The sequence below is a fragment of the Dermacentor andersoni genome, chromosome 4 (genome assembly GCF_023375885.2).
Source record: "Dermacentor andersoni chromosome 4, qqDerAnde1_hic_scaffold, whole genome shotgun sequence".
NCBI lineage: Eukaryota > Metazoa > Arthropoda > Arachnida > Ixodida > Ixodidae > Dermacentor > Dermacentor andersoni.
Genome location: NC_092817.1, coordinates 91,128,929 through 91,147,281, shown reverse-complemented (window position 1 = coordinate 91,147,281; position 18,353 = coordinate 91,128,929). Strand labels below are relative to the sequence as shown.

The window sequence follows — 18,353 nt, the reverse complement described above, 5'->3', positions numbered from 1 at the left end:
TCGCATTTTAGACCACAAATGTAAAATTTCCTTCAGGAATACGTAAACTACTTACAAATACACAACTTTACTGAAAGTAGACACTTTTTTGCGTAAAACAAGGATATTATGCAAGAACATAATCTTCAAAGTGTTAATTATAAAGTGTTTTAAGTGTCGTAGCTTCTAGTCTGAACCAGTTGTAGTCTGACTCAGTCACAGTTAGACAAATGCACGACTAATAATCAGTCTGAACTATTCTTCCGTGAAATTGTAGGCGTTTGTAGCTTAACTGCACTGAACGAATCGAGTAACCCAAACAATCCGCCAGACGCCGCTCCTCGCTTCGCACGCAACGCACGCACGCACACTGGCGCAAGCACATACAAACAAAAAATCAACAAGTCGCATCTATGGAGGGTGTTCGTGATTGTTGCTGTCTGCATTGTTATTTGAGAGTTTAAAGCGATTCGCGTTCGTCTAATTTCCGCCAGTCTGCTCTTCTGAAGCTCTCCGAAGACCCTTCCACAGTCCAGGTCAAAGGGATTTGCGTGTATGATCTCCCACGCTAGCATGGAAGGCGACAGGCCTCTGAATGGTAAGAAGCGTCCTTCCATTCGACCAGAGAGGTTCGCGTGACTAGTCCGTGCATCCGTGTTATTGCGGCTTGCTGCCGGGATTCTTGTTTCTTCCCCGTGCGTCTTTTCATCGCGTAACCGTTGAGAGCAGTGGGCGCATGCTGCGAGCTTTCTAGTTATGTTTATGTCTGCAGAAAACGCTCAAACGGCATCGCGATTCGAACCTCGCACACCTCCAGGTGTTACAGTGGAGCGCGAACTCGAAGCCTTCAGCTGTACAAAATGCGCGCATCCTTGACGTCGCGCGGGGAGCGTGGGTTGAGTGTATTTTGAGCTGCTTGACGTATTCGTAATTCTTAAAATTTTGCGCAGAGTTTCATGCATTTGAGCTATCTATAAGCGCGGTCGCGCGGATTACACATCTGCGGTAATTGCTGTTCCTCGGTGACCGGCGGACGCCATCTCCCTCCCACTTCTTTGTTTCTCTCTAATTTTTTTTTGTTATTTTCAGGTGATCTTCCGAGCTTCGTGCCGGTGGAGACGATTCTTAAGGAAGACGTTTCTCCGATCACCGTCGAAACCGACAAGTCGGGCTCGCTGATGATGAACCTGGAGACGCGCGAGTTGTTCCTCAGCAACGATGCTGCGTCGCCACAGCAGCAACAGCAGTCGCAGCAACAGCAGCAACAACAACAGCAGCAACAACAGCAGCAGTTTGCGCTTTCTACTGTGCTTGAAAAGACCTCAAACCTGCCCAAGGATATAGACCTCGCATCCAAGCAGTGGGACTGCAATCTTTGCAGGTACACATTACAGTTAGCCAGCATGCACGCAGTAAACCAGTTATGAAGCCCAGGTTAATCGTGAATGAGATAAGTTTTTAGCAATGATTGCACCAATCTTTTGTGACTTCTGCTTTGGCAGCTTGTGGTACTCCAAGATGAGCAGAAACCTACAACTCAGTCAGAACATTGGTTTGTTGGTTTCCCACACAGAAAATTAACTGGCTTGAAAGGACATGAACAGTATGCTACCATATATTGTTCTTTAACTTGCCATTCTACATAACTGCTCACACTGCACTCAAAAAGGACTAAGTATTTGGTACACATAAAGCACACAAACGAAAAAGGAAAGCTTAAGTCTTCTCGTTGTCTGAGTGTGCATAACGGAGAAAGAGGTGAATTGCATATGTTATAGTCACAAGTATAGGATGATCCAGTATGACCAGTATGAAGAACACACAACCAGCACAGCTTCTACAGAAACCCTTTTGCTGATACTTCCGTAGTAGCTTTCCCCATTATGCCATGCTTTCTATTTCAGCATCGAAGAAAGGAAAATTGAGTCTAGAGCACAAATCAAGTGTTTAATTTCATACTGGTCCAATGTGTAATGAATGAAACCTTCTTTTCCTTGCCTACTATGTGCTTAGGCTATCAGGATATAAAGCATTTCCGCAGCTTCTGCATTTGAAGTACTTCAGTGGGCAACCTTGTGTGACTATTTTTGAAAAAAACTTTTCCTGAGCACACTTTTGCTTTACGATTGTTATCTCCTAATGCCTTTAAAGTATGAAATAAGTATGCATATAAGCTTTCAGCTGGTAAGTTGGCAGCAACGTGCCACATAGCTATGCTCTTTGGCCAGATGGCTTATCACAAGCGCACATTGTGCATTTTCGCAGAAATCTATAATCGGGGTCCTTCAATCCCAGTTTTTAAATGTGGTGCCTTAATTAAAAGATGACAATAATTTTGAACCTCTTAGGTGGAGAGAGAGATTCAGTTATTCTGGAAAACATTCTGGAATTCGGGGTCTTTAACAGTGAAACAAACTACTACAATTGCAGTGAATAGCATTTGCCTTGCTTAGGCTTAAGTACACTGTTTCTCATAGACAAAGTGGAAAGGAAGGTTGCTGTGAGTTGGAGCTTTCCAACTTATGTTTACATTAAACTTTTATTACGCTTATTCTTCAAGACACCTAACCATTCTCGCATTTTCATGTCTTTTTTGGGCGTATTGGGTCTTTTCATGCACTTGAATAGGAAAGCCTGAATGTTGAATTGTAAATGGGAAGGCAATGAATATTGGAGCTGCAGTTTCATCCGAGAGATAACACGAGACACAATGAAACCAATAAAACAAAGTGATAGTGATTGTTTAGGAGCGTCACAAAATTTTAAAGAAATAAAAAAAATCTTAACAGCTGTATTTCTGGAAGCTTCTTAACTAACACTACATTATTGCACCATCTCCTTACAGTAATTTCCCATTTTCATGCCTACATATAATATTCAGGCGAAGCTTGTATTTCCTCACTCGTGTCGGTGTTGGTGTCACCGTATGAAAAAAACCCAACTTGGGTGAAAATAAAAATTGCTTGTCGGGCTGTGGATTCGAACCACCAACCTCTGGGTTGCGAGATCACCACACTAACCAATTCAGCCACTGTCGGTTCATCATATGCTACCATTAAAGTGGTTTTTTATATGTATGAAGAAGTAGACTCAGTGCAATATGTGAGCCAATCACAGGTGTCCCCTCCCTCCGGAGGAGAGGAAGGGTGTGATCGTGTGTTTGCTTGCCTCGCGCCCGCCGTTTCCCGCCAGTTCAGGCCTGGCATTCAGATGGGGAGGCTGCGTTTGGTTCGTTCTGCCGAAGAGCAGGCTGCATTGAACGAATGGCAGTGGGAGTGAACTGCGCATCGTGCGTTTGGCCGAAGAACAGGTGCGGTTTGATGAACACCGCCGGGAACTCACTCGAGAAAGGGCTTGTCGTCTACATGCTGACCTCGCCGTGAGGGAGCGTGAAGCCGAGGCATTGCGACAGCGAAGAGCCGCAGATCCCGAGCTTTGCTTACATCGCTCTTCACAGTGGTGGAAGGGCGATCAATCTTTTTTACTCTGCTGGGAAAATCGGGTGTCATCTTATTGTCTAAACTAGTGCATAACTTTTCGGAGTAGCTTTTGTAAATGCCACATAACTTTTTTTAGTGTTGAAAGAGCAAGGTTGTAATTACCTTCCAATCTGTTTACAACTGAAAGTTTGTCAATACTCTGCAAGCTGACGCTGACAAGTTGATGCAACAACAAGCTTGCTTTAACTGTTTTTTTTAATCATGTTTAGTGTATGTTCACGATAAGAGCTTGATGTGACAAACATAATTCTGCAGAAACCCACAAAGTGCAGGTAGGTTCATGAAGGGCAAGTTGCATCCACCTCATTAATCAATGTTTGTATGCTTGAGTTGTTTGCTAACTGATCCTTGTAAAGCCAACTGCTGGCCTGCTGGCTAGCTCCACTACCTGGCAATTGGCAGGGTTTGAACATGGCAGTTGTAGTTGGTTCTATTCCTGCACCAGAATAATTTTTCATGAACTGCAAAGCTGTATCTTCCAAGAATCCACATGGATTTCCTAATTAAATTAGCCACATCCAAGTGGATGTCAACTTTCTCTTTTGTTCTGAGAATTGGGTGGGTTCATGGCATGGTTGCACCAGTTTAGAAATGTTCACGGAAAGCAGCATTTTGGGACGGTATCACGCTTAACTTCCGTTATGAAGCCAACTTGTAGCTTAGATATTGGTACAAATTTTGCCTGAAGATGAGTGTCCTATTTGTCATTTTCCCTGGCATGTGTAATAGATGACTTTGTACAGTCAGTCTAAAGTGACCTATATGCAAGATTCTCATGATACGATTTCTCTTTAACTACTATATATATGTCGCTCTTTCGTGACTTCTTGCCTGTTAATGTTACTGTCCTTAAGATTGCATATCATATTACCATGCACTACTAGCACGTGGGTGTTTTTGCAGTCTGCCTTCATACAAGCCGCAGCTTGTAGGTCTTGCTCTTTTGAGAGCAGCTCACTAACAGCATCGACGCTAAGATTTAAGGGTCAGTCCTATATGAAACTTGCATGCTGTACTAGCAAAATTTAACAGTACTGATGTTGTTGTAATTGTGGTTTATGCCCAGACATTTGCTACCTTTTTTAATGCTTTCAAATGGCCAAGAAGGTGGATGCGAGTAAAGCAATGAAGTACTTGTGCTGAAACGAGACCGTGTTTTCAGTTGCTTATTTTCTTGCGTGATAGTGGTACAATGACAAACGCAAATGCTTCTGTTGCCATCCCAAATACTGTATCTTTTAGCCTATAGCCCGAGGACAATACGTGTTTAAAAGTAGAAATCTTGGGTGATACCGACTATACATGATTTAATAGTTTACGAATATAGATGTGTTTGAAAAAAAAACACCTGACTGCTCTAACAACATATTACTCCACCACGATGATCATCGTTGTGCATATGCAATATTTCCACTTAATACTGGCAGCTCTCGATGTGCAAAAAAATGCTGTTCACGATGCTTAACACCTTAGCCGTTTTGTTTTTTTCACGAAATTTCTTACAAATGACGCTTTTCTTTTTTTATTGCTGCTTGTGGATATTCTTGTTATAATATTCTTGTTTCTCGTTCTTTTTTTATTGCTGTGTGTGAATACTTCTGTTTGAGGCGTTGTTGTGTGCCATTTTACGTAACCTCTGAGAAAATTAGCATTGTCGTTGCCTAACACAGCACATTGCATCATGGCAGAAGTGTTAAACTTCTGAATTGAATTATGAATTGAATTATGGGGTTGTACATGCCAAAACCGCAATTAGATTATGAAGCACGCCGTAGTGGTTACTCTGGATTAATTTGGACCCCCTGGGTTTCTTTATTGTGCACTTAAATATAAGTACACAAGCGTTCTTGCATTTCGCCCCCATCAAAATGTGGCTGCCGCAGTCGGGATCGAACCCACAACCGCGAGCAATGCCATAGCTGCAAAGCTACCATGGCAGGCACAGAAGTGTTGATTTGATGTGCAGCCGTTTCCGTAGTGTCACCTTGACTGTGGTGCTTAATGCCTCTTTGCGTCTGCATGCCCTATGTCACTTGTCTGCTTGGCAAGTTTGCACAGTATTTATTTTTCATAAATAGCAAAAACGTGCCATACCATACCTTGAACTTAAATTTATCCAGTTTGTTCGCAGCCGCTGTCATGTCTACTAGTGCCGTTTTCTCGCATTCTCACATCGCCTTTTCCCTCTCCCATCCATCCCCCATGTATGAGAATTGAAATTGAAAAGTGGAAAGGCTGTCGTTCACTCATTTTGTGACTGTGTTGGTTCTACCCATTCTCTGCCTTTTCTCCTTACCTCACTACCATTCTATCTACCTCCCCCCTGATCTGTTGCGCATTAGTAGAATGGTAAGCGCTGCAGTTTCTGCAATGCTTTTGCAGGGAGTCAGATACAGCTGTCAAGAGGGTATTGTGGCAACACCCAAGGAGCTCCAGAGGGCATTTTATCGACGCAATAGAGAAGTCCAAACGCGTTTCTCGCATCGCCTTTGCTCTCTGCCACACTCCTGCCATGTATATGCATGCCCTGAACCACGTCCTGACGCGACTTGCAAGACAGCAGCAGCAGTGGAAAAGTTGAAGAAATAGGCAAAGAAAGGTTTGCTATAAAAGGAAGCAGTGGAGGCTTGGCGTTACGCTGTTAACATCAATTTTAGTCTGCATACACGCATTTGTGATGTCTCCCTCTGAGCTCTCCTCTTTTTCTTTTTCGACTGAGGTTTTGCTGACCTCAGTCATCACCACATTTGTCTGAAACTATGTAAACCTGTAAAGATGGGCCAGTGATACGTGCTTCGCCTCTGCCAGACGCCATTTTTTAGAACATCGGACACGAGAAAAAAGTGCTCCAGCTGGAGAAGAAGAAAGAAATCGCCGAGCACGTACTGTCGTTTGTTGACTAAAACATCAGTTAAGCCCTAAACAAGCATATCTCATCCAAAATGCTCAAAATGAGGACATTCTGCAGGGAGGAGTCGCACTCATCCCAAACGCTTTGGGAATATGAGGGCTTGGAAGAGCACGGCTCGTCCAAAACAGTTAAGGAGTTAGAGTGGCTGCTTTTCAGTGCTTCGATTTGTGAGCATATGTGCAAAATTTCATCAAATGTGAATACTGTTGATTAATCAGTCCTGAAAAGAATAAATGAAGTAGTAACACCAAGGATGGCACAGTCTTTTTTCAACAGTTTCAATGGCACTGAGAAGGCAATTGCTGATTTTCAGCTGAATTTCATCCCTGTAGACTATAATGGGTGAAGACTGCTTGCAACAGAACATATTATTTTATACTGAAATTCGTCCCTGTGGACTATACACCGGGTGAAGACTATAGTCTGGAACATATAGTAAATGCAAGTGTGAGTGAGTTCCTGCTTTGTCTTGAGTTACTTATCTGTGTTTTTCTTCACTTTGTGCTTTCCACTCATTCCTGTGTGCTATAGAGCTCAGTTTGGGAACTCGTGTCATACTGCATCAATTGACACGTCTGCATGGTTCAACAACCGAGCATTGGGAAGCTGCTCTGTGTCTTACTTTACGACATGCCTCCCGGCCTTGTTGCAGCCCGCTGCTGAAGAAGGCACTGCAGCGTGAACGGTTGCAGGCAATGCGCCAAAACCCGTCGTACCGGGAGATGGAGCGGCTGCGGCAGCGCAGCATGATGCAGCTCAAGCGGCAGGACCCTGGCTTCCGCGCCTTGGAACGGGAGCGGCAGCGGGCACGCATGCAGCTGCGCCGGCAGGACCCAGGTTTCAGGTCCGTCTTCACCGACTGGCTCGAGAAGCCCACATAGTTTTGTCGGACTGCTGAAGTGCCATAGCACCTTTGTTTTAAATGCGTATACTTCCAAACTTGTAGAAACTCTGCCATGCACTTCTCATATGTGAAAGGACGACACGCTGCCAGTATTATGGTTGGGAAACACATATCCTAAAGGGGCCATGACACCCAAGTTTTGAGCTTGAATTATGGATTGCTTATTTAAAGATATCCGTCTCATAGTAAGCTGTCAAAATTTAAAAACATTCTATGTGTTAGAAAATTTGTATTAGAATCTTTTTATATCGCAGTTGCACTGTATGGCAATCTGGCAACACTAGCTGGGGATGCAATGCATCACACTCCCCAGCTGCGGCTCCCTCGGAGTGACAGAAGCCAATCTTGAAGGCCATGCTTTTGTGCACTGTTAGCACAGGAAGTGATTGTAGGAGCCAGAAATATGCTATGCGTTATCTTGTTTTTGCCACTGCGTTTCGCCGATCAGCCGCCGGAGATTGTTTCTACAGGCATTCTCTGGTTTGTGCTGCTTTTATTGCCAGAGTGAGAAAATCGCGGTCACAATTCAGTGGTGACGTGCCTTGCTGCACAGTTGTGGGCCGAGCAAGTCGTCTGATATGGTTCCTGACTGATTCAAAGCAGTAGTAGCCCGCAGTTCCTGCGTCACACGACACCTGCCAAAGTGATGGTCGCTGTCAGTGAGAGGTGCCTAAAGGCAACCATTTCAGATTGGAATTTCCATTTGCATTTGCGCTGAGATCAATTGTGTGTGTGTGTGTGTGACCATATCGACATTGTCATGATGTCGTGATGCAGCAACATTGCAGTGATAATGCCGGCTGTCACTCTATCGTGCTGTCAGTTTTCGCAGGAGACCAAGTCAGAGATAATGCACATGCGCACTTGAATGGTATGTTTATCATAAAAGGCTTGCTAGCGTACTCTTAAAAAGGTGCAACAGAAGGATTTTGTGTATCGTGAAAAGTTCTTGACTCAATTTGGACTGCTGGTGGTGAGCACTCGCATAACTCGCAAACTTCCCACTTTGGCACATCGTGATGACACTAGTTAGGCTATGTGCTGAAGAATGCAAAACACGTAATTAGCAAGCGAAATTCAAGCAAATGTTTTCATGCTTCAGTGCAAGACCAAGCACAATGTGTGTTTAAGGTCTCTCTGGCTGCTGACAAAAACTGCGATAAGAATGCTTTTTTTCCCCTGTCAATTCATTTTTTCGATCGCTTAATTTTTGGGACACCTTCGTGGTCTCCTTAGAAAGGAATGCAGTTACATCATGTTTGTGTCAAGCACACAGAACAGCAAACATTGAAAATAGGCGATGCACATGCGTAGGTGTATAGTGGCAGCAAGAATATCTAATAGACTTTAGACCTTCAGCAGGGAATATATATATGAACGAGAAAAAAGGAAACCGAGGAGCCCGATTTTATTAGTCGTATCATAAGAAGCCAACAGACAATGACACCAAGGACAGCACAGGAGAAATTATCTGCAGTTCTTAATTGAAATGATAAATGAATGGAAATGAAAGTGGATGAATAAACAACTGACCGGAGGTAGGATACATATATATATCTATAGAATGTGGTTCAGGCATGATTTGATGGAAGTGTCAGCACTGAGTTTTCTTCACAAATAGCTGCAAGTGTTCTAAATTTCAAGCTGTGCTAAATTCATTTGATCTCTAGTGTTTGTTCCGTGTGCTTCGAGCCACGTGTGCAGCCGTTAATGGCAGTGACATGTGCAACTTGGCGTCTTCATCTTTCTTAAAGGGCCATGGAACGAGAACGGCAGCGCAGGCGAATGAGGCTGAAGCGACGAGACCCAGCATTCCGGGAGCGAGAGCGAGAGCAGCAGAAGACGCGTCTCCTGGTGAAGCGCTCTGGCGACAAACTACCGGTGGCCCTGGACGTGTCGTCGTCCTCGTCCTCCACGGCAGCTTCCACAGCAGCCATCACTCAAGCCTCCTCTTCGCAGCTGGCACTGCCTGCGCCACCTCACCAGCAAACCTCTGGGCATGCTCTACAGTCGCACATGCCGGCCCACCATCCATCTTCATCGTCGCATCCACATTCGCAGCAGTCGACTTCTCAGCAGCACGGGAAAGGAGCCCTCAGCAATTGCCTGGTGCCTCATGACATGCCGAAGCGAGATGCCACGGCTCTGTACGGTCACCTGCAGCGAATTGTTGGCTACCACAACCTGCTGCAGGTAGTTAGTCATGCTCTTTTAGACTATTCTTAGCACTTAGCCGGTTACAGTCCTCCGTCATTGCTGTCAGTCATCCCCATCCTTGCTTGAAGGGACACTATAGAGAAAAGTGTGTTTGGCTGCATTACTAAATTACGCATCTACAACACCAAAAAGCCGCTCTAACCATGAGAGCAGGCTGAGAGCAGCCAGAAAAGCATTTTTATTTCTTGTGCAGACTACGTGTTGTCAAACCACTGCCTTGCCTAATGTCAGGTAAGGAGACACAATCTCTTCATTGTTTTTTACTGCACATCTGCAACAAGTATTTATTGAAAATGTTAGACTGGGAATTATTTGGGGCAAGGAATAATGCACAATACACATCTTTACAACCTGAGCTTTGCAGACGACAGCATAAGTTAAAGGGACGCTAAAGAGTGGCACTAGATAAGCTTAGGCTAATTTTTTCAAAACTCTATCTTCGTTAATTTTCCATGAAAAAGCTTGATTACTTAACCTATAGGCTACCAAATATTATATATACCGCAGGGACCTCCATACTGATTGTTGCCACTTATGGGCACTGCGAAATTTCTGCTGAGTATTAAATACTGAAAATATAAAAATCTAACCTCCGCTATCGTGGACTAGTAGCAGTATCCCTTGAGAGCATTTTTAATCAAGTACAGCGTATATTGCTTGTCACGCCATCCCTAAATACATTTTTGAACCAACCGTCCTCCATCCTCCAACCCGACAAATCGCCGGCTTTGGTAGCCCATATGTTAAAGAGGAAAGGAAGGCTAAACTTTTCTTTATAGAATTGCATGCCGAAATCCCAGTGCCGGTACGTCATTGTAATGTTGTGAATTTCAAGGCTTTTCTTTCTCTCGTATTTAGGCCATTGTGCCGTGCAAAATGTTCTCAGAACTTTCTTCCAGTTCAGTCTCTGGCTCCTCTTGAATTCAGCATAGTACATCTTTATTGATAAACAGTTTACTAAGCCTGAGCAGGCTGCTTCAAAATCCATGACGCCATGGTGAGCTGGTGCAGGAACTCCATGGTGGCGTTACCACCTGTATTTTGTTCTTGTATCTTCTCTGGTTTACCAAGCCTGCTCCTACAGGAAGAATGGCATTTTTGGTATTGTAGAAGCATAATTTGCCAGTACAGCTCAACCTACTTTTCTCCTTAGTGCCTGGCAGTGGCAATGGCAACATTCTTGATGTCAGCATCACTAATACCTTTCCCACTGTGGTGCAGGCACGCCCTCCACACCCCGAAGATCCCGGCTCATCCTTCAAGAGTCCTTACTTTGGTGGGGAGCCGAGCAGCAGCTTGATGGGTCGCCGCATGGGTGGTCCCCAGGGCCACCACGGAGGTGGAGGGGGCAACAGCAGCAAGGGGGGGCACCCGTCTGGTGGGGGAGGCCGCCAGAAGGGCTTCCTGGATGGAGGACCCTGCCATCCTTTGGGTGAGATGTTTGCTGCCTCATACCCGACCATGCGGGACCAGGGCCTCGCAGCTGCCGCAGGTGCACAGCCTTGCGGTGCCCTGGATGGGCCTCCATTGCTGCATGCTGCCAGTGAGTGAATGCTCTCCTTCTTCTGTACTCACAAGCAACTTTCTGTGGAAACAAAGGGAGAGCTCCATGTGTGAAGTTTCTGCACATGCGTTACTGCATGTAACACGTGGTCTGATACTCGCCATAGATTGCTATATAGACAGCAAAGTGGACAGTGGCCATCCTTAGGTCCGTTCGAATTCTCATGACAGCTTAGCCAAAACAGCATCGAAGTCGCTAACGACACAGGCTACTTTGCTGACCAAACAAAATGGCAGCTGATCGCCCTGCCTGGAAGCTTTGTGGAAAGTTTGCCTGCGCACAAGAAAGCATGGTCAGGCTTTCTGTTAGGCTTAAGGTAAGCCGTGTTGTGTTTTTCTTTGATTCGCATGTAGGAGTGTTAAAATGTAGCTACACATACTATTAGTTCTTTTTCTTTTTAGTTTCTTTTGTCAATGCAAGGTGGCATCAAGTTGCAAAGACAAATTCGTCGACTGCATTCTAATACTTGGGCTTAAAGCTGCCTTCTTGGCCATCAAAGTAGGCAGGCTTCAGTGCTGGACTTGGAACACACCCTCTGTGTCAGTGTCTCGGAGCAGATGCTGAACGGGTGTTGCTTGCTGCTTGTAACGGTCTTACATTTGCCAAAATGCAGAAGAGCTAAGTGAAAAAATTATTTTTTTAACAGACAAGTGGCTGCACAATTATGACTTGCATAAACATAAGAGGCTCTTTTGAAAAAACCAATGTTATCACACCTACTCTGGCCTTAGATGTGTATCTTTTTGTCTGTAGAAAACATGGAAATGAGGTATTGCACAAAAGCTTTACACTGCCATCTTTAATTCAAGCATAGCATGTACAGTAACATAAATAAATGCCTCTGCTCAAGAAAATTTTCATAATCACCTTTATTTGCTAATATAATAATTTGCAAAAATAGTTTTTGAACATCAACATGCTCTGACACCCTCTAAGCCTAGAGCAACATATGAGCTCGAGCCGTTTGCAGGTTTATATTGACAGCCGAAGCCAGTTTTGGTAAGCAGACCTTGCCTTCTGTATTTCTGGCTAGGAAATGGTCATCTAGCCCAGCTAGATTATTGCACATGAATGAAGTTGCAAAGTGCATGTCGTTGAACACTCTCTGCTCAGCTCACTAGGCTGGTTTACTATTCGGCACTGCTGTCAGTTTTCATTGTATTTCTGGTTGCATTATGAAAGCTGTTTGTTTGTTTGTTTGTTATACCCTCAATCGCCATAGCCTTGAAGAAAGGATTTGGGTTACAATCATACGAGTAACAGAAAAGCAGCCCAAAATTTTAAAAATATGCAGTTTAATTATGCAATGGTGATGGCAACATAAAAAACACTAACTCCAACAAACAGTAAAGATGGCGTCAGAGTAAACGGAAATAGTACCAAGTAATAAAGAAACAAATAAGCTAACGAGAAACAGCTAATAAAGACTGATAGCGGTGTGTAAGATGCACACATATACCAAAAGCCACAGAGAACACACGCCGTGAATGCAGATATACATTATACAATGAAACCTCATTAAACCGTAGTTGGTCGGAACTCGGAAAGAGTACGTACTAAACGGTTGTACTACTTAATCGAAATAGTGTGAGATCGCCCACTTACCTGTCAAAAACGGAACTCTGAGAGAGTGCGACAAAAGGGCAAAAAACATACAGTATTAATTCTTTTCGTGTGACAATAGTCTGTTGTTTTCTTTTGATGCTGCAGCGGCCTCAAACTCCCTTCAGCTTCAAGCCAGCTTTTTCGCAGCCCCCTTTCCTCGGCAAACACCCACACGAGGCCAATGTAATGCGCAGCTTCTGCCACTGTCGGGCCTGAATCGCTTGTGCTGTCACTTTCCGTGTCGTCCTCATCACTGTTGTTAGGCGACACTTCGGCAATAACAGAGGCAACGAGGGCGAAAAGTCGAACCTTGTAGCCGACATCTTTTCGCTGTCCCAGCAGCACTGTCAAGCATCTTCCCCTTTGCATTCCGAATACCACACACCATAGTCAAAGGTAGATCCCTAGATCCCTCTCGCATGCCAGTGCCGACTTTGTGACACGTTCGATAGTACGGATGATGTACAATTTTTCTTTTATGCTGAGCACCCTATTTTTGTCCGTGCTTCGGCATGATGCGAGTCCTAGCTGGCACAACGCCACAACACAGGCCACCACTAGCCAGCCACAGCTCTCCCTGGCTCGACGTTGAAATGATGTTGATGTTAATGTGGCTTCACCCTTCCAAGCATCCTCTGCATTTACGCTTGGAGGCTGTCCTGATCTTTGAGGCTTGGTCTTCTGCCTGGTATTGTGGCTCGCAGTCGAGGGCAAGAGACGGACTCTTGGAGCAGATGAAGAGGAGATGAAAAGCTTTATACAATATGTACATATAGCAGGTAATAGCATTTAAGTAGCGGTGCCAAAGAGCGTACCAGACAGATGGGGCGGCTGGTGGCGACTCTCTCTCTTAACAATGGGCCGGCTCTGCCTTAAATCCCTTTGGGCGTCCATTGTCAGCAGAAACGAGGCAGGACCGGTGCTTACGTCAACTGTGTTGCTTTCCTCTTTCGTCAAAGGAGAAGTTCAAGCTGCGTAAAACCGGTATCCACAACAGGGGTCAGCAGTTCTGTGGAATTCTGAAGGCTGCCAATGGATTCGTCATGGTGCTCTTTGTCCCCGGACTCATCAGTTTGAGCCACGGGAAGGGTTTGGCAGTTTCCTGGAACTTTGCCAGTTGTCACCAAGGGCAACCACTTCAGAACAATGAGGTGGGGAGGGGGAAGCACTCGTTGCCTCCATGTAGGCACGCAGTGCGGCACAACACTGGCCAAGCTATTGCCGTGATTGCACTACGAAAAGTGAGAACACTATGTGTTAACCGATATGTGTGCAATAAGTTGGTACAGTTTATGCGGATACAAAACGCATTATGTTCACTGGCTGCTGAGTCGGTGATTTGACTTTACTACTTTTAAAACGAAACTATTGTTTAAGCTGATATGGTTTAACGAGGTTTTACTGTACATGTAAGAAGGGAAAGAAATTGACATGACATTATCATTCAAGAAAAGAAGTTAAAGGGACAGACAACCGCTCAGAACATGAATTGAGATGGAATGATTCCCTATCGTAGCGGCTCAAATGACCATGCTTTTCTCATTACACATGGATTTATAATTGTAATTCATCACTAAAAGTCACAAAAAAATGACTTTTGGCTCCCCACGCGGCAAAAACATGAAGCTGCATAAGAGGTCCACCACGTGACTTTCTACTAGTGTACACGGTTCCACGTCTTTTTGTTAGTATTGAAATGCAGTATACCTCTTATTATTATAAGCTTTTCCTGACTTACAATGTTCAGATAAGCCTTCGTTTTTAGTGAGCAGAAAAGTGGCGCTGCCTTCGTTTCCGTTGGCTCGTCTATCGATAGAACAACGACGACAGGGGCCAGCTAGCCATGGCGTAGGCGTGTACTTGGGGAGAAATGCGGTACTAATGTAAGAAACATCTGTACAACAATGCGAACTTCTTGCACCAGCTTTTTATTTTCAAAAGTGGTTGAAAAGGTCAGAATGTAGGTGGTTAACCACAGTTACACTCACTCCTGTGAAAGCAGAACGATGGGCAGCTTTCACAATTTGCGAGGCGGGCTATCGACATCGCTCACACTTCTCGGCGTTGCTGGAGGAGGGACTCTTACTTTTTTAGAGTTTGCTCAGATCGAAAAATTCTGCTTACTAAATATTCACATGCTTTTGGAACTAACCGCTGCAGATGCAAACACTACCGAGGGTGAGTTTGCGTTGCGCCATAAAAAACTAAGTCCCTTTAATAAACATCAACTAAAAGGACATTGTCAGGGTTAGATACTATAGAAGCTGGTCAAACATTAGTGTTTCTTTTTCTCTCTTTTTGCAGCGAGTGCCGAAGGTGGTGGCGGCCGAGGTAGCAGCAGCCACCCAGCGGCTCTGCTGGGGAGTGGGGGTGCGGACCTGCTGCCCTCGGTGCCTGACTGCCCCGAGTGCCTCGAGGCCCAGCGGCAGCGGTCGCAGTGTGGCCTCTGCCAGGGGCAGGACCAGCAGGCAGCAGCAGGGCGCCCCTCAGGCCGGCGGCAGCGCTCATCTCGCCAGTCCACCGAACGCTTCCGCTGCACCGTCTGCTCCAAGGAGTTTGGCATGAAGCACCACCTCAAGGAGCACTACAAGTCCCACGGTGACCGCAACCTGTGCTGCCCGCACTGTGACTACCGCACCTGCTACGGATATGCGCTGCGCCGGCATGTCATCATCCGTCACGACCGGCCTGCAGCTCGCCAGGCGCAGGTCATCCAGCAGCTGACCGTGCAGTGACAGACATCTTGCATGTGCTCCTTCGTGCTGTGACTGTTCAATCCTGATGCAAGTGTACATGTCTGAGGAGAAACGAGCAGTGGTGCCTGGCTGGCACATCACACCTGAGAGACAAAGAGTGACAAGAACGGTCATGCGGAAATGGCGGTCTCTTCCCACTTTCAAAGTGCTTGGCAGGCCACTTGTTTGCTCTTGGCACATGACTGCCTGCTAGGAAATTGCAAACAATTTTCGCAAAAGACTGGGAGGAATGAGGGGGTCACACAAAAAGAACAGGATGGCCATTGCATGTACAGCTCCGCTACATTTCTGCTGTCCCTGTTCCCCCATAAAGCAATTGTTGCCACAGTGTGAGCATTATGGGCTGCGCTGTTCAGCACAGAGGATGTAAAACATCCTGTGGCTGCTAAGCTCGCACCAAGCACCCAGGTGTCTTTTCAACATCAGTCAGACCTGTTTCCAAGTTAACTTTGCATTCCAACTTGTACCAGTACAATGAGTGAGCGCTGCAGCAAGCAACATTGTTGTGGCCACCTCGCTCGCAATCACAAGTTTTGTGCAGATTGGCTGTCGTCACTCCGGGGGGTCTAGTCATGCTCTGTGCGATGAGCGAGGCTCCCAGGCTTAGCAAGGCTTGTGCTTGCAGCCACAGTAGTGCCTGCCACATACAGTGGTTCTGCCCTGTGAGGATGCTTTCCAACACTGCATAACGATGTGGTGGAGCTGCGGTTGTCCTGAACATTAGAGTTGTGCGACTTGTGATGGGAAGGCATGAATTACGAAGGGACAAAGCACTGTCAATGTCACACTTCTGCGATGCTCTGTTCACGCAGGATTGAGACATGAAGAAAGCGCTCCCTCAAACCTGTGACTATGAAATATGAGCATAAACATATGCAATTGGGATGCTTTATTTACGTTGTGCTGCATTGTAGTTAAAATTGGCAATAATTGATATTATATATTGCATTAAGCTCAGTTCACAAGAAGCTTCAGAGCGGGCATGGCACAATGCAAACACAAGATCCTGGCATAAGGGGTGCTTGCAGGTTCTGTCAAGCACAATGTACTGCTGACAAAGGGAATGATATAAATGGACTTGAGCAGTTTTAATGGGTTTTAATTTGTAAGTAGTAAAGAACCCATTGCTGTATCGAAATTTTGTAACAAAAGTTTCTGCATAAGGGTATCGTGCTGCACATTCTAAATGTATAATTTTTTTTTTTGGGGGGGGGGGGGGCTTACTCACTGTCTGCTGTGCATTCGTCACAGCCACGGGTCTTGAATTTTTGCCATGGTAAATGAAGGCATGTAAGGTGTATTTTTCAATTTTAACTTACTTGGTGACAGAGTAATGGAGCTTCTGACAATGTGCAAAATGAGGCCCCTCAGTAGTCTGAGCTTCCTGTAAACTGCTGTGTACAGTCTGTATGTCCAGTACTGGGTTGTCTTGTACAGTCGGGCATCCTCACAAAGCATGCTGTATTTTGTGGTTACAATGTGTTGCACTGAAAAACACTTAAGTAACTTTAGATGAGCAACTTCAGGAACTGTTTACAGCTCCTAAAGCGGTGTGCGCCTTTTTGTAAAGTCCGACAGAAGTAATGCAACGATTGCAGGGTTTTACGTTCATATATTGGGCGTTTCATTTTTGTTTCATTTTTAACCGGAACAGTCTGTGCAATGCATGACAGATCATAATCAGAAACATTTTGGGTACAATTCATACTAGACAGAGCGGGAAGACAGTTCCATCCATGCGTTTTCAGTTTGTTGATGTCCCTTGTTCATACTGTAACCTCCACATACTGTTGTCTTCACTGCTGCCACATATTTAATTCATAGTGAATAGATTAATCACTTACTGCCTTGACTGACGGTGACTTTCTTTTTTTTCCATTCACTCTTGCTTCAATGGCCATACTGTGTTTCAGTGAACATAAGAATTGTTTTTCTGGGTGATATATGTGCGCACAATCTACCAGCCAGCCCCTTGTTACTGTGAAAATTTTTTTGGAACAGGGAGGAGGCATTACCAAAATTTATGTAGGTGTACTTTTGGTATTTTCTTGAACACACCAGCAAGGAATTTTTCTCATGTTATATTGGTTTTCCTGCACTTAACTGTCTGGCATAACAGAAAAAGTATTATGCTTATGCAGGAGAAAAACAATCCTTTCAGGGCAGCCACATCAGTAAAAACAAGTGGCAGCTTAGTAGATTAGTTAGTTGCATGCAGATTTCCTTACCTTATTGTACACAGTCGGCAAAATGGGCTGTGTTCCTTGAAAGCATGTACATCGGATTTATCGTCAACATCTACGGTAGAGCACCCATGACAGTAATCATGCCTCCCCTGTGTCACGTTGGACAAGTGTTAATATATGCACCCTCATCAGGTGCATTCTCGTCATATGTACATTCACACAAAACCCAGAGTCGAAGAATGCAGCGTGTGCAGTAAAAAGAAACAGTTGTGTGCTCTACAAACTACGTACGGCCCAAGCTCTCCTATAAAGGCTCGTTGATCATTTGACGACTATTGATGCACGCAAGTTGGCTCAGGGTGCATGTAGTGCACATAGCAATCTTGCTTTGTCGATCAAATTTGCCAGCATTGCCTTTTTTTCTGTGCGTGTGCCGATGTTGACAGGCATTGTATGGCATTGCACGCATACTCTGGCTTAACAAACTCCATTTACATTTTTCTTTATTGCGGGTCCCTTCTTTTATCATAGAGTAAAATAACAATGTACATCCTTGCAACCAGTCTTACGAAGCGCACTTTCCGCGACTTCATTCTGCACGTGAATTCATCATTGATCTGTATTGCATAACCATTGTGTGTAAATGTGTAAATAAACATATTTGTAGTTTGGACAGTTTGTTCAAAATTTATTTTGTTGCATCTGCTGTAGATTACTTATGTAGATACTTA

At 44.8% G+C, this 18,353-nt stretch overlaps 1 protein-coding gene across 1 annotated transcript; it reads left to right on the top strand.

Annotated features, from left to right (window-relative positions):
• Positions 1 to 285: 285 nt before the first annotated feature.
• LOC126536451 (uncharacterized) lies at positions 286 to 18,295 on the top strand. Its single transcript, XM_050183412.2, has 6 exons — positions 286 to 577; positions 1,069 to 1,360; positions 7,043 to 7,234; positions 9,049 to 9,487; positions 10,733 to 11,054; positions 14,985 to 18,295. Exons 1-6 carry the CDS (start codon positions 535 to 537, stop codon positions 15,413 to 15,415), a joined length of 1,719 nt encoding a protein of 572 aa, XP_050039369.1. The 5' UTR covers positions 286 to 534; the 3' UTR covers positions 15,416 to 18,295.
• Positions 18,296 to 18,353: the final 58 nt, after the last annotated feature.

What these genes read in the sequence shown, in the direction of transcription:
- LOC126536451 (XM_050183412.2), top strand. Translation starts at nt 535, where the DNA reads ATGATCTCCCACGCTAGCATGGAAGGCGACAGGCCTCTGAATG. An exon ending in TGGGACTGCAATCTTTGCAG is followed by an intron (nt 1,361 to 7,042) that starts GTACACATTACA and finishes GCCTTGTTGCAG; the next exon opens with CCCGCTGCTGAAGAAGGCAC. An exon ending in TCCATTGCTGCATGCTGCCA is followed by an intron (nt 11,055 to 14,984) that starts GTGAGTGAATGC and finishes CTCTTTTTGCAG; the next exon opens with CGAGTGCCGAAGGTGGTGGC.